General features: G+C 47.4%; 1 protein-coding gene across 1 annotated transcript in view; it reads left to right on the top strand.

Annotated features, from left to right (window-relative positions):
- Positions 1 to 3,534: 3,534 nt before the first annotated feature.
- The window catches only part of LOC146829868 (zinc finger and SCAN domain-containing protein 26-like), a 69,108-nt gene continuing 44,890 nt past the window's right edge, over positions 3,535 to 27,752 (top strand). Inside the window, exons 1-2 of the mRNA XM_085608531.1 lie at positions 3,535 to 3,667; positions 13,783 to 14,567. Coding sequence (XP_085464657.1) covers positions 13,931 to 14,567 — 637 coding nt within the window. The 5' untranslated portion in view covers positions 3,535 to 3,667; positions 13,783 to 13,930. The remainder of the gene's footprint in view (positions 3,668 to 13,782; positions 14,568 to 27,752) is intronic.

The raw sequence follows: 27,752 nt of genomic DNA, 5'->3' as shown, positions 1-27,752 counted from the left end.
CGGTAGGGGAACACCCCTGCGTGTGTAAGCTCCTGAAGGGCATTAGGATTTCTCTACCCCCTGAGCCTCGTTCTGCTGGCCTCTGGGACGTCAATCTGGTCCTACGTTTGGTGATATCCTGGCAAGACAATCAGTATCTATCTAGAAAGAAAATCTTGGCGAAACTGGCAATGCTGTTATGCCTTATTTCGTGTAAAAGGGTGTCAGATGTAAGAGCTCTGGATCTCACCGCACGGATTTTTACACCGGAAGGGGTTACTGTCGTGATCAAGTCCACTCAGTTGAGATGATTTAAAGAGGTTTATTAGAAGATGGTACAAGATCACAGGAAGATTAGAACAAGACCAGATCAGGATCAGTTCAGGTCCAGAGGGAGACCCCACCAGGAGCAGCCAGCAGGCAGCTCAGCCCAGTCAACTGGATATAACAGTTACCTTCAACATCTCGAGGAGAACAAAAACGAGTACAAGGTCAGTAACTTATCCTTCTTTTCCGGATTCCCCGAAGTTGTGCGTCGTTAGGTGCCTGAAGGCCTATGAGGATATGACATTGGAGGTACGGCCTCCGGGTGAACGGCAACTCCTGATTGCCATTAAGAAACCGTTCAAGGCGGTGTCTTCACCGACCATTGCAAGAGGGGTCAGGTGGATTATGACTGAAGCTGGTATTGACACTAGTGAGTTTGGCGCACACTCTACCAGGGGAGCAATGGCTTCCAAGGCCATTCAGGTAGGGGGTAGATTGGAAGACATTATGAATGCGGCGGATTGGTCTTCAGATTCAACTTTTAAAAAGTTTTACTTTAAACCAGTGGTTCCCAAACTTTTGACTCCTGAGGACCCCCATTGACTCAACACTGGAAGCCGGGGACCCCCCAGCAATATGTACAATTTAAATTCCAAACATTAAAAGACTAATTCGGAATAAAAAAAACACACGTGCACACAAAACAAATACTCAAATTACTAAGGATTTTAGTATTTTATATTGAAAGAGTTTGCAAAAAATGGGAACATTTTAATGGGAAGGTTGGTGCTGCATTTTTGTGATTACCTTTTAAATGGTTACTTTTATTTCGCAGTACAAGGCTCCTGCCAGGGCCAGAGTGGAAACCCAAATCAGCCCTGGCAAACGTTTTCAGACCAGTCCCCATACAGTGCACACCAAGTGCAGTGAGTGAGGCTGACCACTACAAAGGGGGCTTTGGGGGGCTCTCCCCCCAAGAAAATTTAGGATACAATGGTGCATTCTACAACACGTTTATCATTATATATTGAATTGTATGAGCTTTTAATGAATAGTAAATGATGACCTTACTATGCACCAGGATACAACAATCTTTGTTGGGGTTCTTCAATGATTCCCTTATTATCACCCTTCAACAGTGTCTCATTTCTCCATAGCACATCTGTCACATGTTTTCATTTGTTTTATAGCATCTCTCATACCATTGTAGGATGTCAGAACACTTTACATCACACACATATAGAAACAATGAATCATACTTGTAAATCAGTGTAGAGAAAATGTTACAGAAGGCAAAGGGGACTTCAAGGCATAGGATTCACATGTCAATCATACTGGAAGGCATTTTTAAAGAGTGCTTGGTCTGGAAAAGCACAAACCCAGGATACAGAACCTAACACAGTGGTTAGCATTGACTTTAACAATAAAAATGTATTTCCACCCAAATAAACCCCTTTAGCAGCATCAGGATAAAGAAAGACTGGGAAAAAACATAAGTTACTAACTTGTACCATGCGATGTGAAGCAGCTCTTTGATGACAGTTTATAGGTCACTGTGCTAGATTATGATTTTCTCTTATGAGCTGAAGAGTAACAAAAGAATCTCTGTGACAAAAGAAGTAATCCACTGACCTATGCACATAAAATACTGTTTTTTAAAATGCATGGTACGCGTTCTTTGCAGCAGGCATATTAACCCTCTGTGCTACATTAGATAAAGCAAACCTGCCACTGGACAAAACTCTCATCTCTCTACAGCAGGTACACTAATCACTGGTGTTATCTTGACACTTTTATTGTTGCTCGAAAACTGCTACTTCTACAAGGACTTTTGGAGTGCTTTTAAAACTGCTGCCTGAGGACCCCCTGGGAATGTGTCACGGACCCCAGTTTGGGAAACACTGCTTTAAACCAATCCATGAAGCGGCCGCATTGGTGGTAAGTAGGCTTTGAATGTGCATAACCCTCCGTACGAAGGAAAGTTTCAATTCTAATAAGGAGGCGGAGGAGAGGATTATCCCCCCGGGCATGTTTCTCTTATGCCTTCCCACCCTTGGTAAGCTTTTGTAGTAGCTCTAAGAACAGGGTGGGTCCAGAGTTTTTCGTATCAGGGAAGTAGTAACCTTTTAGTCTTCTCTTGTCATTGGATCTTAGTGATGTTCAATACTTTCTGTGTATATATTTTTCTATGTTCGTATGCTATATCATGTTATTGCATTATCGTACAATGGTATGCTTACTGCTTTTTGTTTTGATACCATACACAGTCTGATTGCTTTTGGTATGTGTTGTGGTTTCATAGTCAGTCCTCAATATCTCATATATATCCTCCTAGGTTCCGACTCCAATAGGACCCGCAGGGCTTAACTTCCTGCAGCAGAGAAAGAGGAAGGACTACGGTGGCTGCAACTGTTTATGGTCTTCATCATCGCCTGTGATTGGACTACTGGTGGCCATGGTTACTCCCGAGGCTCTTGGGAGTTGTGGTCTTGTCATGTTTTTTTCTTGTGTCTTTAAACATGCTGGTTAATAAAAAGTGAGGAAAGAAATGCATAATCCTCGCCTCCGCCTCCTTATTAGAATCGAAACTTTCCTTCGCGCTAACTAGGAAATTTCTCATTCTCCATTCCACCTGTCTCCAGTCCACGGGTTGGAGAGGAGCGGTTATTCCACATTATATTGTGTGTGGGGGAGGGGTCGGGTGGAGGAGCAGTGTCCCTGGTTACTCCCCATTCTGTGCTTCCTACTCTCGGGCGCCTGCGGGCTGGGGACAAGTAGAGCCGATACTGTTATTCCTCATTCTGTGAGGGGGGAGGAGCAGTGTCCCTGGTTATTTCCCATTCTGTGGTCACTACTCTCGGACGCCTGCGGGCTGGGGACACGTACGGCCAATGATGTTATTCCTCATTCTGTGATGGAGGGGTGGGGTGGAGGAGCAGTGTCCCTGGTTATTCCCCATTCTGTGGTCACTACTGTCGGGCGCCTGCGGGCTATGGGGGGCACGGCCGATGCTGTTATTCCTCATTCTGTGAGGGGGGGGGGAGCAGTGTCCCTGGTTACTCCCCATTCTGTGGTTACTACTCTCGGGCGCCTGCGGGCTGGGGACACGTACGGCCGATGCTGTTATTCCTCATTCTGTGATGGAGGGGCGGGGTAGTAGTGTCCCTGGTTATTCCCCATTATGTAGTCACTACTCTCGGGCGCCTGCGGGCTGGGGACACGTACGGCCGGGGCTGTTATTCCTCATTCTGTGATGGAGGGGCGGGGTAGTAGTGTCCCTGGTTATTCCCCATTATGTAGTCACTACTCTCGGGCGCCTGCGGGCTGGGGACACGTACGGCCGGTGATGTTATTCCTCATTCCTCCCAGCTCTGTCCGCAGTGGCGAAGGCATCGGGAGGGGGGGCCGCGGTTCAGCGCAGGTAGGGTTGGGACGGGGTCGGGGCGGGAGCAGGGACGGAGGGACCCTACATGCGGAGGGGGCTGAGAGACCCTACATCCCGGGGAGGGGCAGGGTCGGAGGGACTCTACATCCGGGTCAGAGGGACCCTACATCCGGGGTGCAGAGGGACTCTACATCCGTGGGGGTGGGGGTGTCAGGGGGATTCTACATCCCGGGGTATGAGGGGGGGGGGGCAGAGGGACTCTACATCCTATAGAGTGTTGGGAGGAGGAGCAGAGACACTACATCATGTGTAGGGGTGGCGGGGGGAGGGGCAGAGGGACCCTGCATTGGGGAGTGTGGGGGCGGCAGAGGGACCCTACATCCTGGGCCTGGATGCTGGAGTTGTAAAGTTAATTCTTTTTGGCACTAAAGCTTAGAGATGAATCTTGGGGGTCTCAGAGCATATGTTCTTTACATGTTCTTTACATGTTCTTCACTTCTTGCGCCAGTTCCTGTGCTCGTGCCCGAGGGTCCATGCTCAGTATTCAGAAGTTCTCCTGCTCACGTCACGGGTGTCTGGGGCCCGGGGCCCTGATGCCAACACGTGTCGGCCCTCTGTCAGGCGGCGGCCCTGGGCCGGGACGTTTTAGAACTGGCGGTGCTGAGCACCGGCAGGACCCGGTCCACATAAAGCCCTGCGTGTGCCTGTGTTAGGGATGGAGTCGAGTGAAGGGCCCCCGCTGGGGAGACCCGGAAGTCGTGCAGTGACGCAGCGCCCACTTTTAGATGCAGGTGGTGCTAAGTCATATACAGAGATGGGGCCCCAGCTTGACGTGTCATTTGCTTCTCTTGTTATGTGCTTAGGCGTTTGCACAGCGTATACCCAGCCGAGGGGTTCAGGGCGCTGCAATGGCCGTGATTCGAAAGGGTTTCATGGTGGCGGTGGCAGGAGAGGGGCAGCCAGAGCTCAGACCCTGGGGTGCAGACCACCTATGGAATCATCCCATAGTGGCAAGCTCAGACCCTGGGCACAGACCCCCTATGGAATCACCCCATAGCGCCAACCTGCAACCCTGGGCACAGACCACCTATGGAATCACCCCATAGCGCCAACCTGCAACCCTGGGCACAGACCATCTATGGAATCACCGCATATCGCCAAGCTCAGACCCTGGGCACAGACCACCTATGTAATTACCCTATAGCGGCAAGCTCCGCCCCTGGGCACAGACCACCTATGGAATTACCGCATAGTGCCAAGCTGAGACCCTGGGGCACACACAGCCTATGGAATTACCCTATAGCGCCAAGCTCCGACCCAGGGGCACAGACCATCTATGGAACTGAAGCAAAAATGGCTCTGCCATTCCAGGCGTCCCTGTGCTCCAGCCACCAACTCATCTGTCTTGACCTCCTCTGTCAGATGAACCAGCCAATCACTGGTGTAAGGAAACTCGAGGGGGGCACCCTGCAAGGCACATGGAGGGACCCCCTCTGGGCTCAATCAGGAGCTCTGCAGCCAGAGTGCTGTGCTAAGGGGCCCCCTGGAGCTTGGGGCCCCCGCACCGCAGGGCTGCGGTGGCCTGGGTTACGCCCCTGCAGCCAATCGCCTTCCAGTAAGGGAATGCCCTCCATTCTGAAGTGGCCATACACGATCCAGGCATTGAATTCTTTTAGATTGAGCACGAGTTGGTAACCCTGATCTATTTTTGGGAACCAAAACTATTGTAATGGTGAATCCCTTGGGGTGTCAAGCTGTGAGGTCACTGCTCCTTTGGTTGTAAGTGACTGAACCTCGTGGTCTGTAGAAGACATCGCTTCACGGGAACAATGAAGAGGGAACAGCTGGCGGTTCTGGTAGAGAGTTGAATAAAACTCCAGGTGAAATCCCTGAACCGTCTGCAAAACCCAAGGCTACTGAGAAATCATTGCCCAATTGTGCAAAAACTGACTCCGCCCCTCCTACCCTGACATCTGATTGAGGCAGAAGGCTCACCTGCGTAAGTGGTATCAGCGCCTCGGTAGCCTCCACGGCGGCCACGACCCCTGGCACCTCGATTCCTGGTCGGGTAGAAGTTTGACTGTCTTTGGGGGACTCCTCCTCCCCTGGGAGCCTATCCGCTTGCAACCTGTTGAAAGCCACAGACTGGCGCTCGGCCACAATAGCGTTTGGTCCTGACAAAAAGCCTCCTGTTAAAGACTTTTTCAGAGATGTTTGCGCCTTGTCTAAGGCTGCAAATGTCGACACATACTTTCTCAGTTTTTTTACAAATTTATCGCCAAAAAGAAGGCCATTGGCCAAAGTGCCTGCTTCGCTGGAGGTCAGAACTGCCAGTTAAGGGTCTATGTGCATCAAAACTGACGTACGGCGTTCAGTAGATAGAGCGCAGTTGGCGTTGCCTAGGAGGCAAAGGGCCCCCTGTGCCCACTCCAATATCTCCCCCGGGTCCAGTTGGGTTTCAGCATCTTTAGTTTGACCCTGCCAAATCAAGTATTTTCGTAAGGGGTCCGGAAGTATCTAGCACCTTGTCCTGACAGCCTCTCCATGCTCTGTCTAGACGCTCCTTGAATGTGGCCATGCTCGGATCGAGTTACGGACTGTCCGCCATCTTCCCTAGTAGTGAGGGGCGTGGACATGCGGAGCACAATGTGTTGCGCACTTCTTTCTTGAAGCCTCGGCGCAGGTTCGCTTGTACATAGTGCGCCACCTCCACACACGGAACCCATTCAGGAGATCTCGGGTGGATGATTTGTTTTTGGTCAAATAAGAGATTCTTATTAGGTGGTAAATCCGGTTGTGTATGATGCACATTGCTCACACGCTTGGTGGCCTGTCCTGAATTCTCTGGGACTACCCCTTGATCTGAGGGAGATTCCGACGATGACGTGGAAGGATCCGTCATGGCGGTGGAGCTTCTGGAACACCCAGAGGGTCCCGCCTCTTCTGTACTCCCGTATTGGCGGTCTTGTAGGACCGATTGCGCCAGTTGTGAGAGCACCTCAGCCGAGGGTCCGCTAAAGTACTGCGGGCAAATCCCGCATCATGCCAAGCCAAGTCACGATTCGACGTGCCCCCGCCGTGCCCAGCAGTTGACGAAGGACATGTGTTAGAAGGCGACCTCAGAGGGGCCCGGAGGGGGCACTGACTAGCCTGAGATAAACCCTCAAGGTATCGTAGCCAGGCACTGGCGGGAGACTCCTCAGGGGAGGAATCTCGTATCTAGGATCGTACACTCGGCACCACATGACAAAGAGACACCACACTGTGAGTTCTTAAGAACAAATCTTTATCAGATCGGAGTTGTAGGATCTTTATGATCAGCAAGGCAAATATATACAAGTAGAGCACGGGCTCACAGAGTCTCGGGGGGGGTGGGGGGTAGGAGGTAGCGGGATAGTCTTTGGGGATATGGATCAAATGCAGCGGCTTACCCGGCGCACAGCTCACAATCCTCGAGCTGGGGGATACGCTTGTCGTCGTCGGGGTCCGGCGGGACCAAGAGAGTCTGTGGGAGCCGCGAGTCACTCAGCAGGGCTCAAGCACAAGTTCGGAGGTCTTACGATCTTCTCGGGGAGCCGCGAGTCACTCAGCAGGGCTCAAGCACAGGTTCGGAGGTCTTACGATCTTCAGGGAGCCGCGAGTCACTCAGCAGGGCTCAAGCACAAGTTCGGAGGTCTTACGATCTTCAGGGAGCCGCGAGTCACTCAGCAGGGCTCAGGTGTTTCCAAAGGCGAATCTGCCGGATAGTCCCAGAGCACCCCTTGTTATAGGACGACTCCTCTTTGATGTCCGGAGTCTGTGCAGGCAGGGGTCTTGTCACCTGGGGGTCTCTTGTCGGGGTTTCCTGCCAGTGTCTTTTGATCCTTTCAGGGCCGGGTCGGGAGGTGTCCCAGACACCCAGCAGGCGTGGAGCCAGCCCTCGGGGAGGCCGGCGGGCCGATCGAAACCCACCTTCCCAGGGGAGCTCAGAGGTGCGATGGAAACTGCTCCTCCCTCTCTCCTCCCAATGGGAGCGCGATGTCCCCCAGCCGGAGTGGCGCCTCTAGGCCAGGGTCGCGCTGGGGCCGGGCGGCCATCATGGTGCATGAAGTGGGCACGCGGGCCCGGTGTGGCCGAAAGGAGGAAGGCCACGGACGGGGAAGTCCGGGTCGGGTGTGTGTGTGTTCTGGTGGGAAGGATCGGCAAGGCCGTGTGCTCGGGGGCTGCGTGAGGTGCATGGGTCCGGTTATGTGGTGCGGGGACAGGGATGGCCATGCCACGAGGCCGGGTCTAACAACATGTTTTTGGAGTGGTTGAGTAAAGGGGTGTAAGGCTCTAATTAATGCCCGATTCACTGAGCATTGCCCATGATTATTAAGTGCCTCTCCCAGTCGCTCCTCCGTATCCTGCTCAAAGGGGACCTCTGTGTACTACAGATAGTCTTCCCCCATATCTTCCTGATATGCCCTATTAGTCACTTTGTCACAAATACTTCACTTGGACCCAAGGAAGTTCACGGGGGAGAGTCAGTCCCAATCAGGTGCAATCCACTTATGTGGATTAGTTAGGGTCCAAAGTTCCCCAATAAAGTTGCGCAAATTTGAATGTGGAGGGAGGCACCTGTCTATTCTAGGGCAGGGACGTTCTCAATGCTTTTATCGCCCCGTCGGGCGTTCTCCAGGGACAGGCTTGGCTGCTCACTCGTGCGGTTGTGCTGTGAGCCGATTTCAGCTTCACTTCACATGCGCAAGTCAGCCGCAATGAGGGAGGACAAGGCCGAGTAGCACGTCTACCGTGCGTTCCTCTCCCGCTCCAAAGCAACTAATCAGCGGGTGGCAACGCCCCCACTTACCGGCTGCAATTGACCAAAAACTGCACCCCAATCGTCATATACAATCGCGTAGCAAGTGCATTCAATAATAATGACAAAATGACTTCACTGCAGCAGCAAAGAAAGAGGAAGTATTATCGTTACATGGCTTTATATGTATGTGGTATGCCCCGATGATTGGTGGACACGGGACTACTGGGGCTTATGGGAAATGTAGTTGAAAATGTGATTGGCTGCTGTGTATTACGTAGTAAAGGAAAGAGAAGCAAAATCCTCCCCACCAGAGGGCGTCAAAGAGCCAATATAACCCAAAAAGCTTGCACTCGGCTTTGGGCCTTCCTTATTATTCAGCCCAGGACAGGTGTCAGTAATGGGTAAGAAGAAACAACCTTTGCTCCGGTGCGTGTTTGAAAATGCGCGCAACGCCAGGAGGAAACCAGATTGGGCATCTCGTAGCCCAAAAATAGCCCAAAACAAGCGCAATTGTGCTACTTGACATCTGGCTCACACAAAATGCGGGCCCGTATCAGGGAATGCACCTCGGACTGCTGAGGAAGTATGCAGTAAGCTTGGGCCGCTGGGGCAAAGGCACTCAGGTGGTGGCGAGACGCGTCCGGGAAGCACTTGTCACCATTCGATCACCCTGAAACGCTTGCGCTGCACCCAGCCTTCAAGACGCGCGGAAGTGAAGACACAGCCCTGCCTGCTATACGCGCGCAGTTGAATAAATATACACTTAAAACAGATACCAAAGCAATAAGCATAAACCCATTGGCATCCAATATTAAAACAGTGAGTTATTGCGGACACTCTGTGAGTGTAGGCCGTGGGGGTCTATCCCTGGCATTGCGCCTGTCTTCTTAGCTACCACGAATTAAAACAGTCTAACTGATAAAACGGAAACTTCCATCCTCTCTGTTTTCTGTATACAGTTGCTGCTGTTAATTATTATATTCTTAATTGCACCGTATGTACTTTTAGCTTATCCTAGTCCACCAACCGTTCAACAGCTGCCTGCAGTCCCGGTCCGTCACAGCTTGTGCCGATTGAGCGGAGGGGCGAGAAGGCATTGACATCACTTCCGGTTTGCCAACCGGAAGTGCAGTTGGCGCACTAGCTCCCGCAATTATCCTCTAGCCCTACAAAAAGCGGGGCAAGGCGCGCCCGTCTGCCCCATCTGCGCCAGACAGCTGCCAGCTGCCAGGACCCCTTCTCCTCCCACCTTGTCCCAGCATTTCTGACTTGGTTTGTCAATTTGGTGAGTGATCAAGATGGCAATGTTAAAATATTCTAGACAAGAGATAAAAGATCTAAATATTTTCCATTCCAGACCTTCAGTCACACTGGAAGATGCAACCATCAGCAGGGCACAAGGTATATCATGTTTAAATGAACTGGCCTTATTCAGCAAAACCCAAATATTTTGTGATTCAAACTACACAAAAATCCCTAAACCACTAAGGGCGACATGTTCCAGCGCACGCTCTATCCCAAAACATCCTGTCGAGATCTGGAGCCTCACGGACATGGAATCACCGGACATCTGGTTTGTCACAGAAACCTGGCTCCATGAGCGTGCCTGCGCAGATGTCGAAACTGCCTTTCCACCCCAATATGACATAACTAGAGTGGAGAGAAAGGAGAAAAGAGGAGGAGGTCTACGCATAGCCGCTATATCCGGCGTGAGCATTACCTCCTTAGAAACTATGAGCTCAGACCAATTAGAACCATGTGTTTTCAGGATAGAGGGACCGTCCGGGGGCGCTTGGAGAGGAGCCTTAGTATATAGACCTCCCGGCCCTAAAAAAGACTTCTCATACAAACTACTCGAGATAATCGCCCCCCAAGTATTGGCCTCTGATCTTTTTTTCTTAATAGGTGATTTTAATTATCATGCTGAGAAATGACAGGATCCAGACACAGATCAGCTGATCACAAATGTGAGCAGACTGTGATTAGCCCAGTTAGTAACAGGTCCCACCCACATCGCCGGTCATACGCTTGATCTACTGTTTACAAATTCCTCAGACATTACAGTAGTATCTCCATCCCCACTGTTATTGACAGATCATTACCTATTAAAATTTGCTATTCCAGTACATATGATCAAAACTGACTTTAGGAATGAACCAATATGGCGAAGGTCATGGCGTAAATTCACCTCACCTCTTTTTGCAACACATTTCAGCTCCTCCCATTATAGCCATAAGGACAACATCAACCGGGCAGCAACCTCCTTTGAGAGAGCAATAACAGGTGCTCTAGACAAAATTGCTCCCCTCACCAGGGTTAAAGTTAAATCTAGGACCGCTCCCTGGTTCATGGAGCAACTAAAGACAGTGAAGCTCTCCTGCAGGACAGCAGAGCAGAAATGGAGAAAAAGTAAAGATCCGACTGATCGCAAAACATATAAAAATATCCATCGTAGTTACATGGAGGATATCAGACACACCAAAAAACTGTTTCTCCTAAACCGGATAGATGAGGCGGTAAACTCCAGTAAGGAGCTCTACCAAATTCAAAAAGAATTTACAATGCCTCCTGCTCAGTTACTAACCCCCAACTCGCAGGACTGGACCGATTCTCTCTCTAAATTCTTCGACGATAAAATCATTGCAATTCATAACTCTTTTCCGCCCCAAGAAAATAACAACCTTCTAGAAAATCAATCTACTGTGTTTCCAGGCCCCCCTCATATCTTGGACGAATTTTCCCAATGTAATACAGAGGAAGTGGCAAAAGCCATGCAAAAAATAAAATCGGGCTCGCCTATTGACCCCGTGCCACCAAAATGTCTTCCAATCATTGCACCGGTGTTGCTAGATAGCCTCTCTGACCTATTTAACAGGTCACTGTCGCAGGCCGAGGTCCCAAAAATATGGAAAGCTGCCAGAGTCAGGCCAATTTTAAAGAAATCCACTGCAGACCCAAAACTTCCCTCGAACTATTGTCCCATCTCGTTGCTCCCTCATTTCGGGAGGATGCTTGAGTCACTGGTCAACAAACAGCTCGTCATCCACTTTGAGAGCCATGGACTACTGGACCTCTCTCAGTCGGGTCTCAGGGCCGCCCATAGTACAGAAACAGCTGTGGTAGAAGTAACAGATAACATCAGGCTAACATTGGACAGAGGTCAGTCATCCATTCTTGTCCTGCTAGATCTGTCCGCCGCTTTTGACACCATCTCCCACAGCATTCTAGAGCATCGGCTCTGGGAGATTGGTGTCAGGGAGAAGGCCCTAAAGTGGCTCAAGAGCTATCTAATGGACCGAGTCACAACGCTACAGGTGGGCAACACCGTCTCATGTAGTAGACCAGTCAGGATGGGAGTGCCACAGGGCTCCATTCTGAGCCCGACTCTTTTTAATCTTTACGTGACCCCGCTGGCCAAGGTGATCAGATCTTACGGCTTCGATGTTGTATCGTACGCCGATGTTACTCCGATCTTGATCACCCTTGGCCCAGATCTAGCAGAAACAAAGTCGCGATTCAAAGACTGCATGTCCCAAGTTGACAAGTGAATGAGCCCAAATCACCTTCAATTAAACTGAGGCTAGTCCGAGATTGTGCTTTTTGGCAACGCTCATGAGCACTGGTCACATGACTGGTGGCCCCTGAACCTTGGCCCCTGTCCAATCCCAAAACACACGGTACGGAATTTAGGATTCCATATGGACAATAAACGATCAATGAAAAATCAGATCAACTATATAATTGGCTCCTGTTTTGCCATGATGCGTAATCTACGAAAAGTTTTTAAATGGATTCCGATGGAGGCCAGAAAACCTCTAAGTCAGGGATTGATAATTAACCGTATGGATTACGGCAATGCCCTGTTGTCCTCAATCAACGAAGACCTTCTTACAAGGCTTCAGATTCTGCAGAACACCGCGGCCAGGCTAGTACTCCACGTCCCGTCAAGATCTCTTTCGGCCCCTAGCCTGAGACGTCTACACTGGCTCCCTCTCAGAAAGCGAATTTGCTTCAAGAATCTTTGTCTAACACACAAAAATATGTACGGAAGAGGCCCGGGTTACTGGGCCAAAAAGCTAAGTTGGTACCAGCCTCGTAGGACCCTGAGATCCAGTAACGAATCACTTCTTACACCACTCAGAACCCGCACCACTAGAAATGGAGGAAGGTCCTTTTCCTTTCTTGCACCTGCTCTTTGGAACAAACTGCCCTCAAACTTGCGCACGATCACAGACCACAACTGCTTTTGCAGGAAGTTAAAGTCATGGCTGTTTGACAACTGAATAAGCCGGCCTTTCAGAGCTGTCCACAAGCGCCAAGAGACTTTCGAGTGATTTGTGTGCTGAATAAATGTCCCTGATTTGATTTGATTTGAAGGGTAAAAGTCAGAGCACTTAACTCATTGCGAGCAGCAAAGAAAGAGAAAGTAGTCATGGGACGAGAGTCATTTTTAGGGCTAGTCTCTCTGGTTGTGTAGGTTATACTAAGCATTCTGGGAAATGTAGTTTTCATTATATGTTAAAAACATTTTAATTGGCTGCTGTTAAAATTGCAGTAAAGAAAGAGAAAACCTAATCCGAAGCCTCCGGTCCGGTAATAGAATTGCTTTGTTATCAGTGTGAGCAGCCATGTTTGAATCAGGCAAAGAGCTGCAGTATTATCAGAGTAATCATCCATGTTTGAATGAGGCGAAGAACTGCTGTATTATCAGTCTAATCAGCCATGTTTGAATCAGGTGAAGAATTGCTGTATTATCAGTGTAACCAGCCATGTTTGAATCAGGCGAAGAACTGTTGTATTATCAGTCTAATCAGCCATGTTTGAATCAGGCGAAGAATTGCTGTATTATCAGTGTGATCAGCCATGTTTAGGTCAGACTAAGAGCTGCTGTATTATCAGTGTGAAGAATTGCTGTATGATCAGTGTAACCAGCCATGTTTGAATCAGGCGAAGAATTGCTGTATTATCAGTGTGATCAGCCATGTTTAGGTCAGACTAAGAGCTGCTGTATTATCAGTGTGATTTTTGGAACAAGAATTCTGCCTACTCCTATCCTACAACATATATAAAATCAAGATAATTTGATTAACCTTTTTTTGCTGCACACAGGCTACTGCTGTTCAGCAAGGCCTTTTCATTCTCTTGTCTAGCAGCATCTCCCTGGCCACGTATAGATTCCCAACTGCTGAGCTTTATAACCCGTGGTTATATATGATAAAGCGCTCCCTTAACCTAAGTAGTTTTAGTTCTTACCCTGTAGAATAGACACAATAAATTTCCATGGAGAGAAAATGCAAAAATAATGTTCTTAGGGGAATTTGCTTGATCCATATTTGATAGCCTGTAACCTATTTCTGTATTTTTCCAGGTACCGAGGACAGGTTAACACTGCTCAGAAACAGCAGCTTCCTGGACGATTCAGTGTTTCTCTGCAGAGGCCTACCTCTTTCCCAGCCCTGTCCAGCCACTGTCGACGTTTGTGCCCCTCTGTAAATCAGAGTAGACTCTGTGTGACTATGGCCATGGGAGAGCCACTAAAAAAAGAACGGCTGAGGTGGTGTCAAGAGCAGTATGAAAGCATCAAACAAGTCCAAGGCCCCAAGGCTCCTCGAGGAATAAAACTTGCAAAGATGGAACCCAGGGATGACCCTGAAACCTTCTTGGAGGCCTTTGAGCACGAAGCCAAGTGTGCCCAGTGGCCTAAGGAAGTGTGGCCAATGTGTCTGGCTCCCTTTCTGTCAGCTGAAGCACAGTCGGTTTATCAAGCTCTGCCAGTCAGCATAGCTGAGGACTATGACCAGTTGAAACAGGCCCTCCTCGACCATCTGGGCTTGGATGAAGAAAGGTACCAAAAGCAGTTCCGTAGTCTGACCCTCAGAGCGGGCGTACGACCACTGAGCGTGGCCTCCCAGCTGCAAGACTTGGGCCACAGGTGGCTGAAACCAGACATCCGCAGTGCCACGGAAATTGTGGAACTCATCATCATGGAGCAGTTTGTCCAGATCCTGCCAGCAGGGGCCAGGGAATGGCTGAGCCATCACCAGGTCAAGTCCCTTGCCAGAGCCGTCCGACTGATTGAGGGCTACTTGGCTCAGGAGGATGTCCATCCAGAATCGTGTCCACCAGACGGTCCACAAGAACTCCTGAGTGACGGTACGTATAACTCCTTATGAGGTTACAGATCGAGGTGGGCTGTGGCATCAAGGCAAGGAGCAGAAGTAAACCACATCCATGAGAGTTGATCGTAGGTCCAGGAGCAGTGCATCCATGCCAGATCTTCAGGACATCCACTCTGAATACTGTACACTTACATACTATTCCTCCAATTAGAACTAATGTACGTAGTCAGTGTTTATCCTAAAGATCAGTTATGCATCCAGCTCTCCTGGATCTATGTTGGACACCCCTTTCCTAAAACCTGCAGGTTCTAAATACAAAAATAAAGAATGTGCTCACTTTTTTCTATCTGTCTTCATGTATTTTAGTGTATAGACGTTTTATAAAAACATCACCAACTCAATAACCTCTACTTCAGTTCCTTGCATCACTTTTCATCCTAACTCTTTACAACTGAAACACGGTTTGTGTTTTTCATTAAAATAAAATGCAAGAACGAACTGTTGCACAGCTCCCTGCTGAGCAGCCTTAAACTTCCCCCTAAATTCATCTACCAAGGCTCATCACATCATTCTCAATCAATGGGGGCCAAAGGTTTACTTCTTGTAACCCTCATAAAATACACTTTACATTGGCCTCCACTCCCACACTCTCCAACAAATCTGTACAATTCCCTGCTTTTCTTGAGTCCATATACAACACCCCTTCAACATTCAACACTCCGAGTGGCTCGGTTTGAAGTACCTATAATGCCCCCACTCATGACGTGGTACCGGCGCAACTAGTGCTCACTCTACGTGTTGTGCCGATGCAACGAAAAGTGATTGTTGATCACACATCGCGTGGACCAGTGCATCTAAAAGTGATCATTGACCACTCATCGTGTGCTACCGCTGCAACTAAAAGTGATTGTTGTTCACTCATTGCATGGTACAGGCACAACTAATGATGATCAGTGATCACTCATTGCACAGTACTGGTGCAACTACAGATGATCTTTGATCGCTCATTGTTTGGTACCAGCACAACTACAGATGATCGTTGATCACTCTTCAAGTGGTACAGGGACAAGTAAAGATGATCGTTAATGACTCATCACAAAGTACCAATGCTACTAAAGATGATTGTTGATCACTCATTGCGTGGTATATGTATAAACTAAAGATGATCGTTCATCACTCATTGCGTTATACCGTTGCAATTAAAGGTGATCGCTGATCACTCATCGCATGGTAGTGGTGCAGCTAGAGATGATCATTGATTACTCATTGCGTGGTACTGGAGCAATTTAAGATTATCATTCATCACTCTTCGCGTGGTACTGGTGCAACTAAAGATGATGAGTGATCGATCTCTCATTGCATGGTACAGGTATAAACTAAAGATGATCGTTCACTCATTTTGTGGCATCGGTTCATCTAAAGGTGATCATTGATTACACATCACATGGCACCAATGCAACTAAAAATGATCATTGATCACTCATTGTGTGATACTGGTGTAACTAAAGATGATCGTTGATCACTCATCCCGTGGTACTGGTGCAACAAAATATGATCGTTAATCACTCATCACGTGGTACCAAGGCAACTAAATATGATCATTGATCACTCATCGTGCAGTAGCAAGGCAACTAAAGATGATCATTGATCACTCATCGCGTGGTACCGGTGTAACTACAGATGATCAGGGATCACTCATCGCGTGGTACCGGTGTAACTACAGATGATCAGTGATCACGCATCGCGTGGTTCCAGTGTAGCTACAGATGATCAGTGATCACTCATCAAGTGGTACCAAGGCAACTAAAGATGATTAGTTGATCACTCATTGCGTAGTACTGGGGCAATTAAAGATGATCATTTATCATTCATCGTGTGGTACTGGGGCAACTAAAGATTATCATTCCTCACTCCTTACATGGTACCGGTGAAACTAAAGATGATCATTGATCACTCATCACGTGGTAGTGGTGCAACTAAAGAGGATCAATGATCTCTCATTATGTGGTACCAGTGCAACTAAAGGTGATTTGATCGATCACTCATCACGTGTTACCAAGGCAACTAAAGATAATCGTTGATCACTCATCACGTGGTACTGGTGCAACAAAATATGATCGTTGATTACTCATCACATGGTACCAAGGCAACTAAATATGATCATTGATCACTCATCGTGTGGTACCAGTGTAACTAAATATCATCGTTGATCACTCATCACATGGTACAGGTCCAACTAAAGAGGATCGTTGATCACTCATCGCAATGTACCAGTGCAAATAAAGATGATCATTGATCTCTCATTATGTGGTACCAGTGTATCTTTAGATGATCGGTGATCACTCATCACATGGTACCAAGGCAACTGATATTGATTGTTGCTCTCTCATTGCATAGTACCGGTGTAACTACAGATGATCAGTAATCACTCATTGTGTGGTACCAGTGCAACTAAAGGTGATCATTGATCACTCATCATGTAGTACCAAGGCAACTAAAGGTGATAGTTGATCACTCATCGCGTGGTACTGGTGCAACAAAATATAATCGTTGATCACTCATCACGTGGTACCAAGGCAACTAAATATGATCATTGATCACTCATCGCGTGGTAGCAAGGCAACTAAAGATGATCGTTGATCACTCATTGCGTGGTACCGGTGTAACTTATGATCAGTGATCACTCATCGCGTGGTACAGGTGTAGCTACAGATGATCAGTAATCATTCATCGCGTGGTACCAAGGCAACTAAAGAGGATTGTTGATCACTCATCGCGTAGTACTGGGGCAATTAAAGATGATTATTCATTGTGTGGTACTGGGGCAACTAAAGATTATCATTCCTCACTTCTTACGTGGTACCGATGCAACTAAAGATGATCATTGATCACTAATCACGTGGTAGTGGTGCACCTAAAGATGATTGTTGATCACTCATCGTGTAGTACTGGGGCAATTAAAGATGATAATTTATCATTCATCGTGTGGTACTGGGGCAACTAAAGATTATCATTCCTTACGTAGTACCGGTGCAACTAAAGATGATCATTGATCACTCATCACGTGGTAGTGGTGCAACTAAAGATTATCGTTGATCACTCTCCACGTAGTACCAAGGCAAATAAAGATTATCTTTGATCACTTATCGCGTGGTAGTGGTGCAACTAAAGATGATCGTTGATCACTCATCGTGTGGTACTGGGGCATTTAAAGATTACAGTTCATCACTCCTTGCGTGGCACTGGTGCAACTAAAGATGATCAGTTATTAATCTCTCATTACATGGTACAGGTATAAACTAAAGATGATTGTTGATTACTCACTCTGTGGCATCAGTGCAGTGATCGTTGATTACTCATCACATGGCACCAGTACAACTAAAGATTATTATTGATCGCTCCTTGCGTTGTACCATTGCAACTAATAGTGATTATTGCTCATTCGTTGCGTGGCACAGGTAAAGCTGATCATCGATCACTCATCCTGTGGTACAGCTACGGATGATCATCGATCACTCATCCCGTGGTACAGCTGTGGATGATCATTGATCACTCATCCCGTGGTACACGTACAGCTACAGATGATCATCGATCACTCATCCCGTGATACAGGTACAGCTACGGATGATCATCGATCACTCATCCCGTGGTACAGGTACAGCTAATCATCGATCACTCATCCTGTGGTACAGGTACAGCTACAGATGATCATCGATCTCTCATCCTGTGGTACAGGTACAGCTACAGATGATCATTGATCACTCATCCCGTGGTACAGGTACAGCTACAGATGATCATTGATCACTCATCCCGTGGTACAGGTACAGCTACAGATGATCATCGATCACTCATCCCGTGGTACAGGTACAGCTACGGATGATCATCGATCACTCATCCCGTGGCACAGATGCAACTAAAGAGGATCGTTGATATAGGTGACTGCATAACATAATATGGAGCAACATCTACTCGTTGTTGGCCTAACTGCAAATCTAGTGTACCTGGAGCAGAAACACCTCTTACTCTCGGATCTTTTTTAAACACTTACTTGAGATTATTCTCTTTAAAAAGATACCACCAGCTCTAGCTTGGGGAACCTTCTAGGGGTAAACACAGCATCACATTTGTTGGTTGTATTAATCTCATTCCAGAGCTTGCGTCCAAAGACTCAGCGTGATGTGTGGCCTTCTCATCATCAGTTGGTGGTGCCAGATTAGCAGAGATTTAGAGAATTATGCCAGCAGAAAACATACCCACTTTCAGTCTGATGGCTTCCACCAGGGCAGCTTTCCGAAGCCCTCCACATCCTCCACAGAGTGGCTTCATCAGCATCCAATCGTACTGCAGTAGGAAAACCAAGATGTGTCCGTGAGATTCTCTTTGTGTTTGATGCATTCTTCAGTGGTGCAGTTGGCAGCCCATGAATTTGCGTTTAAATCTGCCTCCTACCTCGTATCGCCACTAGGGCTGCTCTCTTCATCTGACATACCAGTGTACCGGCCTTTGTTAACTAAGAGAGCTGCGCAGCAGTACCAAGTAACTTCCAATGTAGCCCTATAATTGGTACCTACTTGATTACTTTCCCACTTGATCTTCATCGGACTCACTATCTGTTTAGTTTTTGCAGCATAGATTTTAATTATATTTATTAAGCACTGTAGGCAAAGACCACGTGATTAGATTCATAGAATATGGGAGAGCGGTCTTCGTTATCCAACTGAGAGGGTAATAGCCTCCTCCCCATGTATCCCCCAAAAATCACTTTTGAAGATAACAGCGGAACAGGCAAATGCCCTGGCTTCCTCCACACACTTAGCGTCGCTTTGCAATTATTTGTCAATCTCACTGACAAAGTTTGCTTATTATTCCAGTCAGTCGCCAAAGTGAGTGTCTGATCAGTCCGTCACATGCAGTGTTGAATTTGCACAAGACCACAACCCTCATAAAAACACAACGCACCTAGTCAGTGTGGACGTACGCCCTGAATCTCATTTGAGTCTTTACACGAGTATCAGACATCTACACCCGTTCCACTCCATGGTCATTCATAGCTCTTAAACAGACTCTAGTGCACTGACAACCAGTAAACGTAACAGAAACACGTCTTGAAGACCTGGACCCATATAGTACTGTGCCTTCATCTGGGAATTCACATCGGTTTAATATTAGATAACTTGCTGTAACCAAGCTGGATGCCTGATTGGTTGGCTGTGCCCTTGTGAGAATATTAAACTCAGTATCTTTGCCCACTGCCTTCAATCTCATACCAACCAGTTATCCTGATCAGCTTTACCAGATAACTGTACAGAAATATCAGGGAAGTCAGGAGTGGACCAATGCACTGTAATTCATTCTCAGCATAAAAAAACATAAACTAAGCTGGACTAAGTGTTCTCAATGAAGGAAATATCTTACTCTTTACTCAAAGATCTTGTGGCAAAACATTTCCAAGATGGTTCATGTTAGATCTGGCATCTTTTGGCGTGTTTCCCCAGTCTTTTTGCATTCTGGCCTCCTGGATTTGACCCTTTTCTTTTGCTGGTTTAGTGTCTCTGCGCACTTTCTCATTGATGTTCAGTGTAAAGGTGCAAGTGCTCCTATTGTAAATTGTATTATGAATTGGTGTTTCTCTGATTGGCATATTTGATTTACTAGTAAGTCCCTAGTAAAGTGCACTGAAGGTTCTGTAAGTCAAATGCTGCTGATGGGCCTGTAGCACGGATTGAGCCACCCACATGAGCAGCCTTTCAAAGAGCTCTCAGACCTGCCACTGTTGTGTCTGCACACAGTTTTTACTGCCAAGTCGACTTGACAAGTGCAGCCACTTGCCAAGCCCTAACCTTCCTTTTTATTACATGTGAGCCACCTCTAAGGTAGGCCCAAGGTACCCCTATGAGCATGGTGCTGTGTATGTGAAAGGTAGGACATGTCCTGGTGTTTGTGACATGTCCTGATAGTGAACTACAGTGTAATTCGTTTGTCACTGTTGAAAGGCTGTCTGGCCTATAGGATAGAATGGGGAATACTTGGTAAAATTCTATGAGTATATCTTCTCATTGGGATACTACAGAAAAATGGAGTTTAGTTTGCCTGAACTCGGAATGCAGATATACATCTTTTAGTAAAGATGATTTTTATATTCTGTGTTTGAAAATACCACTTTTAGAAACTTATGTATTTTCTTGCCTAGCCATCCTGTGTGCCTCTGCTGGGTTGTGGATTGACTGTCTGACTTTGGCGTGACAGGGGCTGGGGATGTGCATTCTCTTCAGTCAGCCACTGGGGGGGTCGAGGTGTGTCCTGCCTTTCCTGGATTATTCAGGGCTGGGCTGAATAGACCTGGGCTGCATTTAGAGTAGTGGGAGGAGATTTGCTTGCACCGGAGTGGGCTGGTCTGCCTTGGACAATGCTGTCTCAACCTCCTGCTGGGAAGGTGGGCCAGAGAGGACCAAACTGGTTTGGACTGAGCACAGACACTCTCTCCCCAAGAGAACAAAGAGAGACTGAGTATAAATATTGGACCCCGCCCCCCGAACATTTGCACTCGCCAAGAAGAAGAGCTGCCAGGAGGAGTACTGCCCCTTTGCTGTGTTGTTGTTTTGATGGGTTGGCCTGCAGCTGCTGCTTCTGCCTTGGGCAGTGAAAAGACTAGAGTGAGCTTTCTTTACTTGTGCTGAGTATCTCCAAGAGCTTGAAGTAGAGCTTGCCTCCTGTTCTGAAGTCTCTGGGATTGCAAAGACTTCACTAACCTCTAGGTACTGCCTCTAGAACCGTGGGTTTCAGTCACCACAGAGGGGGAAAGCAGCCTGCACAGTCACCAACACCGTTGCAGGATCTGTGTCCTGAAGGCACTGCAGAGGGCACCGCTGCACTCCGCACCGCAACCCTGGTCTCACCGGCGACGACTATCGACACCGTGCTGCTGCTTGCATGCGACCTGTGGGCACCGCACTCTGCACCTCCTCGCTTCACTCCGCCGTCCTGGTGTCACCGACGACGTCGCTGCCTGCTGACCTCGACAGTCGTGACTGCACTGTGTTTTGAGGGCACTGCTCGTAAGTCACACGATGCAACGCCCTGTCCCACACCGCAGTCTGAGCTGACCAACGCCAGCTCCCAGCAACCGGCACTGTCGCTTGCACGTAACCTGTCAGCACCGCCAGAAGCACCGCCCTACGCTGCACCGCAGCCCTGGTCTCACCAACACCACTGGACAACCGTCGCCGAGCCACTGCCTGCACCCTGAGTGGAGGGCACTGCATGCCGCTCTGCTATGCTTCACATCACAACTGCGACAATTGCCACGACCGGCCCGCACTGACGCAGTTAACCGGAACCAAAGGTACTGTTTGAGTCTGCTGACCCTAACGCAGTTCCACACTGACTAGGTCAGCTGGAACTTTTTGATTCTGTTGTTATCAGCACTGCGGTAGCCCCTGACGGAGCTACCGGCGTTAAAAATGCCTATTTATTTTTACTGTATGTTGGCCTTTTATCGTTTTGGTCTTGTTTGCACAGACAAATAAATATATATATATATATATTCTGCTCCACTGCACCTTGGGCCAGCGCACTCTCGGACGGGTGCTGTAACGCGGAGGTGCAACCGCGTACAATATACGCTCCTTCCTTCTTCCCTTTCTCGATCAGGAAAAGCACTCGCAGGGGTCTTTCTGGTTTTAGCAAAGTTTTTAATTCATGCAATCCATAAAGAACATGACGCGTTTCGGCTACTGCCTTTTTCCAATGTTACAAAATTACGCGCCAAATAACGGCATTTTAAAAGAAATCATCAGTATCCGGTCACATGATGCGAGTCAAAGCACAATCAAAATTGACATAGGACCATACTCATTACGTACTAATACAGGCGCCATCTTGGAACGTCTAACAAGTGGTTAAATCTAAATGTCATACGCTAAATAAGCCTACTAAAGTAAGTATTATACTTACAGTGATTTATCATTAGACACATGGTTCAATGAAATCAGGACATTCTCATGATTCAAACAAGTTGCGCTTAATAATTTGGCCGTGTATCGGCATCCTTACGCAAACCACCTATGACCTCAAGATCAGGGCATAACCATAGTACAATCATGCCGTGTATCGGCAAAGTCCTTTCTGTGCTTGATAAATTGCATGCATCACTTGGACCGTCACATCAATAAATCACAAGGCATATATATAGGTCTAACCTACACAAATTGATTCACAGATTAAAATTCAAATTACAATTAAAGACAACTTTCTTGCAAATCCTGCCCAGAAAACCTTACAATTGCTGATAACATACAGTTCTCAATTTCAGTCACCCAAATGTACAGCTAATTCTTCCCCTATATTCATTCCTTTGGGGGTCTTGGTTCCTAGGTCAATAATATATCTGGATTCAAGTCTACGCAACTTTCTGATCCTGGCCCCACCTCTAATACTGGCGGCAATCATATCCAAACCATAATAACGCAACAGATCCCTGTTGCTGTTATGTTTTTCTGCATAGTGCCTTGCGACTGGATAGGTTTCATCTTTTTTGGCTATCGCCCTCATATGTTCTAATACCCGTATCTTTATAGGGTGTATGGTGCTGCCAATGTATTTCAATCCACAAGGACATTCCAAGCAGTATACTACATAAGTAGTGTTGCATGTGATGAATTTATTTATGGTTCTAGTTATTTTTAAATCAGTGACTTCATATGTGAGCGTTCTTCTACTTCCTGTACAGGCCTTACATCTGCCACAAGGGGAAAAAACCCTAAGCTCCCTTAGGGTCCCACCAGTACTAGGTCTAGTATAGAAGTGGCTTTGGACTAGACTATCCCTCAGTGATCTAGCCTTTCTAAATGTTATTAGAGGGGCAACTGGAATGTCTGAGCCTATCACACTATCCGTTTTGAGTATATGCCAATTTTTTCTCATGATTTGTCTTCAGCGGTGAGGATAGGACTTGCGTTTGCCCTTGACCTACACTGATTGGTGTGCACTACTACCATAACACAGACTATTACATACCACATTCTGTTTATTTGTGGTCTATTTTTGAGATCCCAGCAGTTTTGAACTTGAACTTTCCATTGCATCACGCCTAAGTTAAGAGGATCATCAGGTGCATCCTTGGAAGTGGCCTTTGAGGAGGACAGGTTAGAAACCTACAATGTGAAGGAGTTGAAAGCTATTTGCCAGAACCTCAAAGTCCAATTCAGGGGCCACGCCAGGAAGGAGGAGCTACAAAAGGCGCTGAGGGCCTGGGTAGAAGCCAGACATGCCAGTAGGCAATCTGGAGATCTCAGTGTGGAAGCTGAGGAGCCTATCTCTAGGATGGATGTGCTTTGGGAGGGGGGAACCCTCCAGGCCTGGCAGCTGTAGCTTTTCCCCAGAGGAGCTGGAAGACAGGCGGGAGGCATGGAAGACTGGACTGGAAAACCTCCAGCTGGAGAATGAGAGGGAAGACAAAAGAATAGCCACGGAGAAAAGGAAGATGATCTTGGATCATGAGCTTGGTATTAAGGAGCTGGAGCTAAGAAGAAGGCCCAGCACAGATGGTGGCAGCCATTACTCAGTACAGGCAGATAGGATTGTGCTCATCCCCAAGAATATAGGCAAGGAATTTATAAAGGGTGATGGCATACAAAGGTGGTTTCAGGGTTATGAGGCATACACATGAATGGGGTCCCTCAGAAGAATTGGGAAGCAGGATTGTGGCATATTTTCCCAGAAGAGGGGAGGGACACTTTAGTGGCTTTGGGTAAGGGGCAGAGCCTCATCTATGCTGACATGAAGGAAGCCCTTCTCACCAGGTATGGCCGCACTCCTGCAAAGTACAGGAAAGCGTATGCAGGCACTTGGTTGGAATGCGTGGCTTCTTTTTCAGGTGGCTGGATGGCTGGTGAAGGGCAGTAATGTGACAGATTGTCAGAGGCTCTACAATTTTATTTCACGGGAGCGCCTGTCTACTCTGTTTTCAGGAGCTGCGCCAGCACTTGACTGATAGTAAGCTGACTGACCCCAGGAAGCTTGCTATGGAGACTGACCGTTGGATGAGTACCAGGGTCCACAGGAAGGTGTATGGGGAGACTCCACCAAAGGTGGGCAGGGTCCCCAGCAGAAGAGTGGGGGGGACAAGGGTAAAGCACAGGAGTTCTCGAAAGGTCCCCAAACTGACACCCAGGGTAAAGGTTCCCATCCCCCAGGAGATAAGAAACAGAGGGTCTCTTCATGAAAGCCTGCAGAGAACGACCCCCGCAAGTGGGGGAAGTCAGCTCTGTCAAGGGGGCAACAATGGTGCCATAGCTCTTGACACTCCTTACCACCAGTGCACGGGCTTGTGTTGGTAGCATCGGAAGTATCTTCCGGAGTACTCTAATAAGGGAAAAACTGCTCACAACAATCTTGTTGACTTGAGTTTCTAGGCTCATCTTCTCACTGAAACAGATTCCCAGATTGCAAACCGTCTCAGAGGGCACCAGTGGTGTATCTGAGGGGACAGGCCAAAAGTCAATTGGAAGAGAATACAGCACTTTCCCAACAGCACAGCATAAAATCTCAGTTTTGTCAACATTAAATTGCAGGAAGTTATTTTTCAGCCAAGGTGCCATGTCCTGCTCAAAGGCATGGAAATTACCTAATGTGGTGGACTGATCGCCCTCCAGAGACAAAATAAGCTGAGTATCGTCAGCATAATTCACCAAACCTATATCGTGGGACTTAATGACGGCAATCAGGGGACGCATGTACGCGCTGAATAATACAGGACTGATCGCAGATCCTTGAGGGACCCCATGTCGAATATCGGCGAACTTTGATTGATAGGTGGGCAGGGCTACTACCTGACATCTATCGGACAGGTAGGGTTGAAGCCATTTCAACGCCACACCCACCACCCTAGCTCCTTCCAACCTTGCCAGAAGGACCTTCTGGTTGACCGTGTCGAATGCGTTCGAAGATCGTCCAACACAGTCATCAGTGCAGTCTCAGTCATCTGTTTTATTAAAGTCCTCCTCAGAGTGTATTTAAATCGCAAGGGGTACTTAAATCTTTACCTACTTTACCTATAGGCACTCTTTTTGGTTTTCGTTGCTGTATATTGCATCTTTCTAAATATGGTGTGCGCTGGGGGAATATATGACGCTACTCGGCCTGCTATTACTACGCATGCTTTTAGTGCGATGTTTTTACATCGCAACTACCATTACTCCGCATATTTTTAATGCGCAAACCATTGCTACTCAAAAGCATTTAAAATAAAAGAATCTGCTTTTAATGCGCTGTTAATTTCTTTGCATACCACTACTACGCAAAGATGAACCAGTTTTAATTTTTTTTTTTTTTTTTTAAACGTTACCTAAACCCTAGGACGGGATTGCAGTGAAATAGGGGTTTTGGGTGGGGGAGTAATTTGAAATATATTTTGAAAATTAATAGTCGGGTATGTAATTTAATACACCGCATAGTTTTACATTGCTTTTTTTCTTTTAATTAACACCCAAACACTTAGAAAGGTATTTTTTTAATACATTTAATAAATAAACTCCCCAACACTACGCAAAATACTAAATGCAAATACACTACCCTACACACCACAAACGTCTCAACACTACTCTAATCCCTTCAACACACTCTTAAACACTTCCCTTCACGTCCCCCTCACACTATCCTAAACACTACCCTACACTACACAAACACTACAACACTACCCTAAAACACTACCCCCATTCCGACCCTACCCCCCAGCCCGTCCGTTACACTGAAACACTACCCTACAAGATCCCCTGACACTACCCTAAACCCTAAAACACTACCCTACACTACACAAACACTACAACACTATCCTAAACCCTAAAACACCACCCCCAGCACAACCCTACCCCTACTACCAGTCCATCCCCTACACTGAAACACTACCCTGCACAACCTTCTGACACTATCCTAAACCCTAAAACCCTACCCTACACAAACACTACAACACTACCCTAAATCACTACCCCCAGCACATCCCCACCCCTACTGTGAGTCCATCCCCTACACTGTAACACTACCCTGCACAACCTTCTGACACTATCCTAAACCCTAAAACACTACCCCCTACACGACCCTACCCCTACCCCAGTTCGTCCCCTACACTTAAACACTACCCTACACGACCCCCGACACTACCCTAAACACTACCCTACACAAACACTACACCACTACCCTAAACCCTAAAACAGTACCCCCTGCACTACCCTAAAATTAAAAAAACTACTACTCAAACACCAACCCTTAAAAAATGCACACTCCCTCTTTGCACGTCCTGTCTCATCGTAACTCCCACAGCTCGTAGTAAAGTAATGCGTACTCCAAGCATTTGAGAAGTAAAAGCATGCTATGTAGCAGCATGCGTAGTAATGGTAAACGCGCACTAAACAATGCGGAGAAAAGTACATCGTAGTAATGCCCGCGTGGTAACGGTGCGTTACCGCGCTGGGGAGTCTGAGACTATAAAATGAGACAGTATTTCACATACTTTTCAGAGGTGCAAAACAAAAAAGAATATTAAAATATTATGATATTGTAGGATATTACTAGGAAAATTCACCTAAAAACACCCAAATCCAAATCCTATATGGACGAAACAAACACATGCCCTGACCCTAAACACAGGAACCTTAGCCCACACCAACTCTAAGCATTAAAATCTTGGCACAAAAGGTGAAACACTGCCACCTAGTGCTTAATTGAGTGGTAAAGTCTTGCGTTGTTAAGTTTTGGGTGGTAACAGTCTATTTAAAGTAAAACATGTGTGGTAAATGTAATCTGAAGTAAAACCTCGGAGTAAAGGCTGTTTTCCTCCGGTGAGAGGCCAGGATTGCGCACTGTGAGCTCGCCAGGTACCGGGGCAACATCTTCTGATGGTCTGAGCGGACTCCGTCCCATATAGTTTTCAAGGTTATTGCCCAAAACGCAGTCCTACTGAGAAAATAGAAACCCTACGACACTGTTGGCTCTAACCTTCTTTGTGCACTTCTAAGGCTCCAGGCAAGCAGTTCTGCGCACCCTGTTCATTACTGGAACCCTCTTTTGGTCTCCCTTGTTACTCCTCTGCAGAAGAGCTGGTCACTCCTTGTCGGCGTTGCAGGAATCCTGGAAAAACAGCGACAGTACCTACACCGCACACATTGTCGCTGTATTTCATTTTGTGCACTTATATTTGTAGTGCTACGCACATTCCGCATGTACT

The sequence above is a fragment of the Triturus cristatus genome, chromosome 5_2 (assembly GCF_964204655.1).
Source record: "Triturus cristatus chromosome 5_2, aTriCri1.1, whole genome shotgun sequence".
Lineage (NCBI taxonomy): Eukaryota > Metazoa > Chordata > Amphibia > Caudata > Salamandridae > Triturus > Triturus cristatus.
Note: the sequence above shows the minus strand (reverse complement) of the source record. Positions and strands in the feature narration are given on the sequence as shown.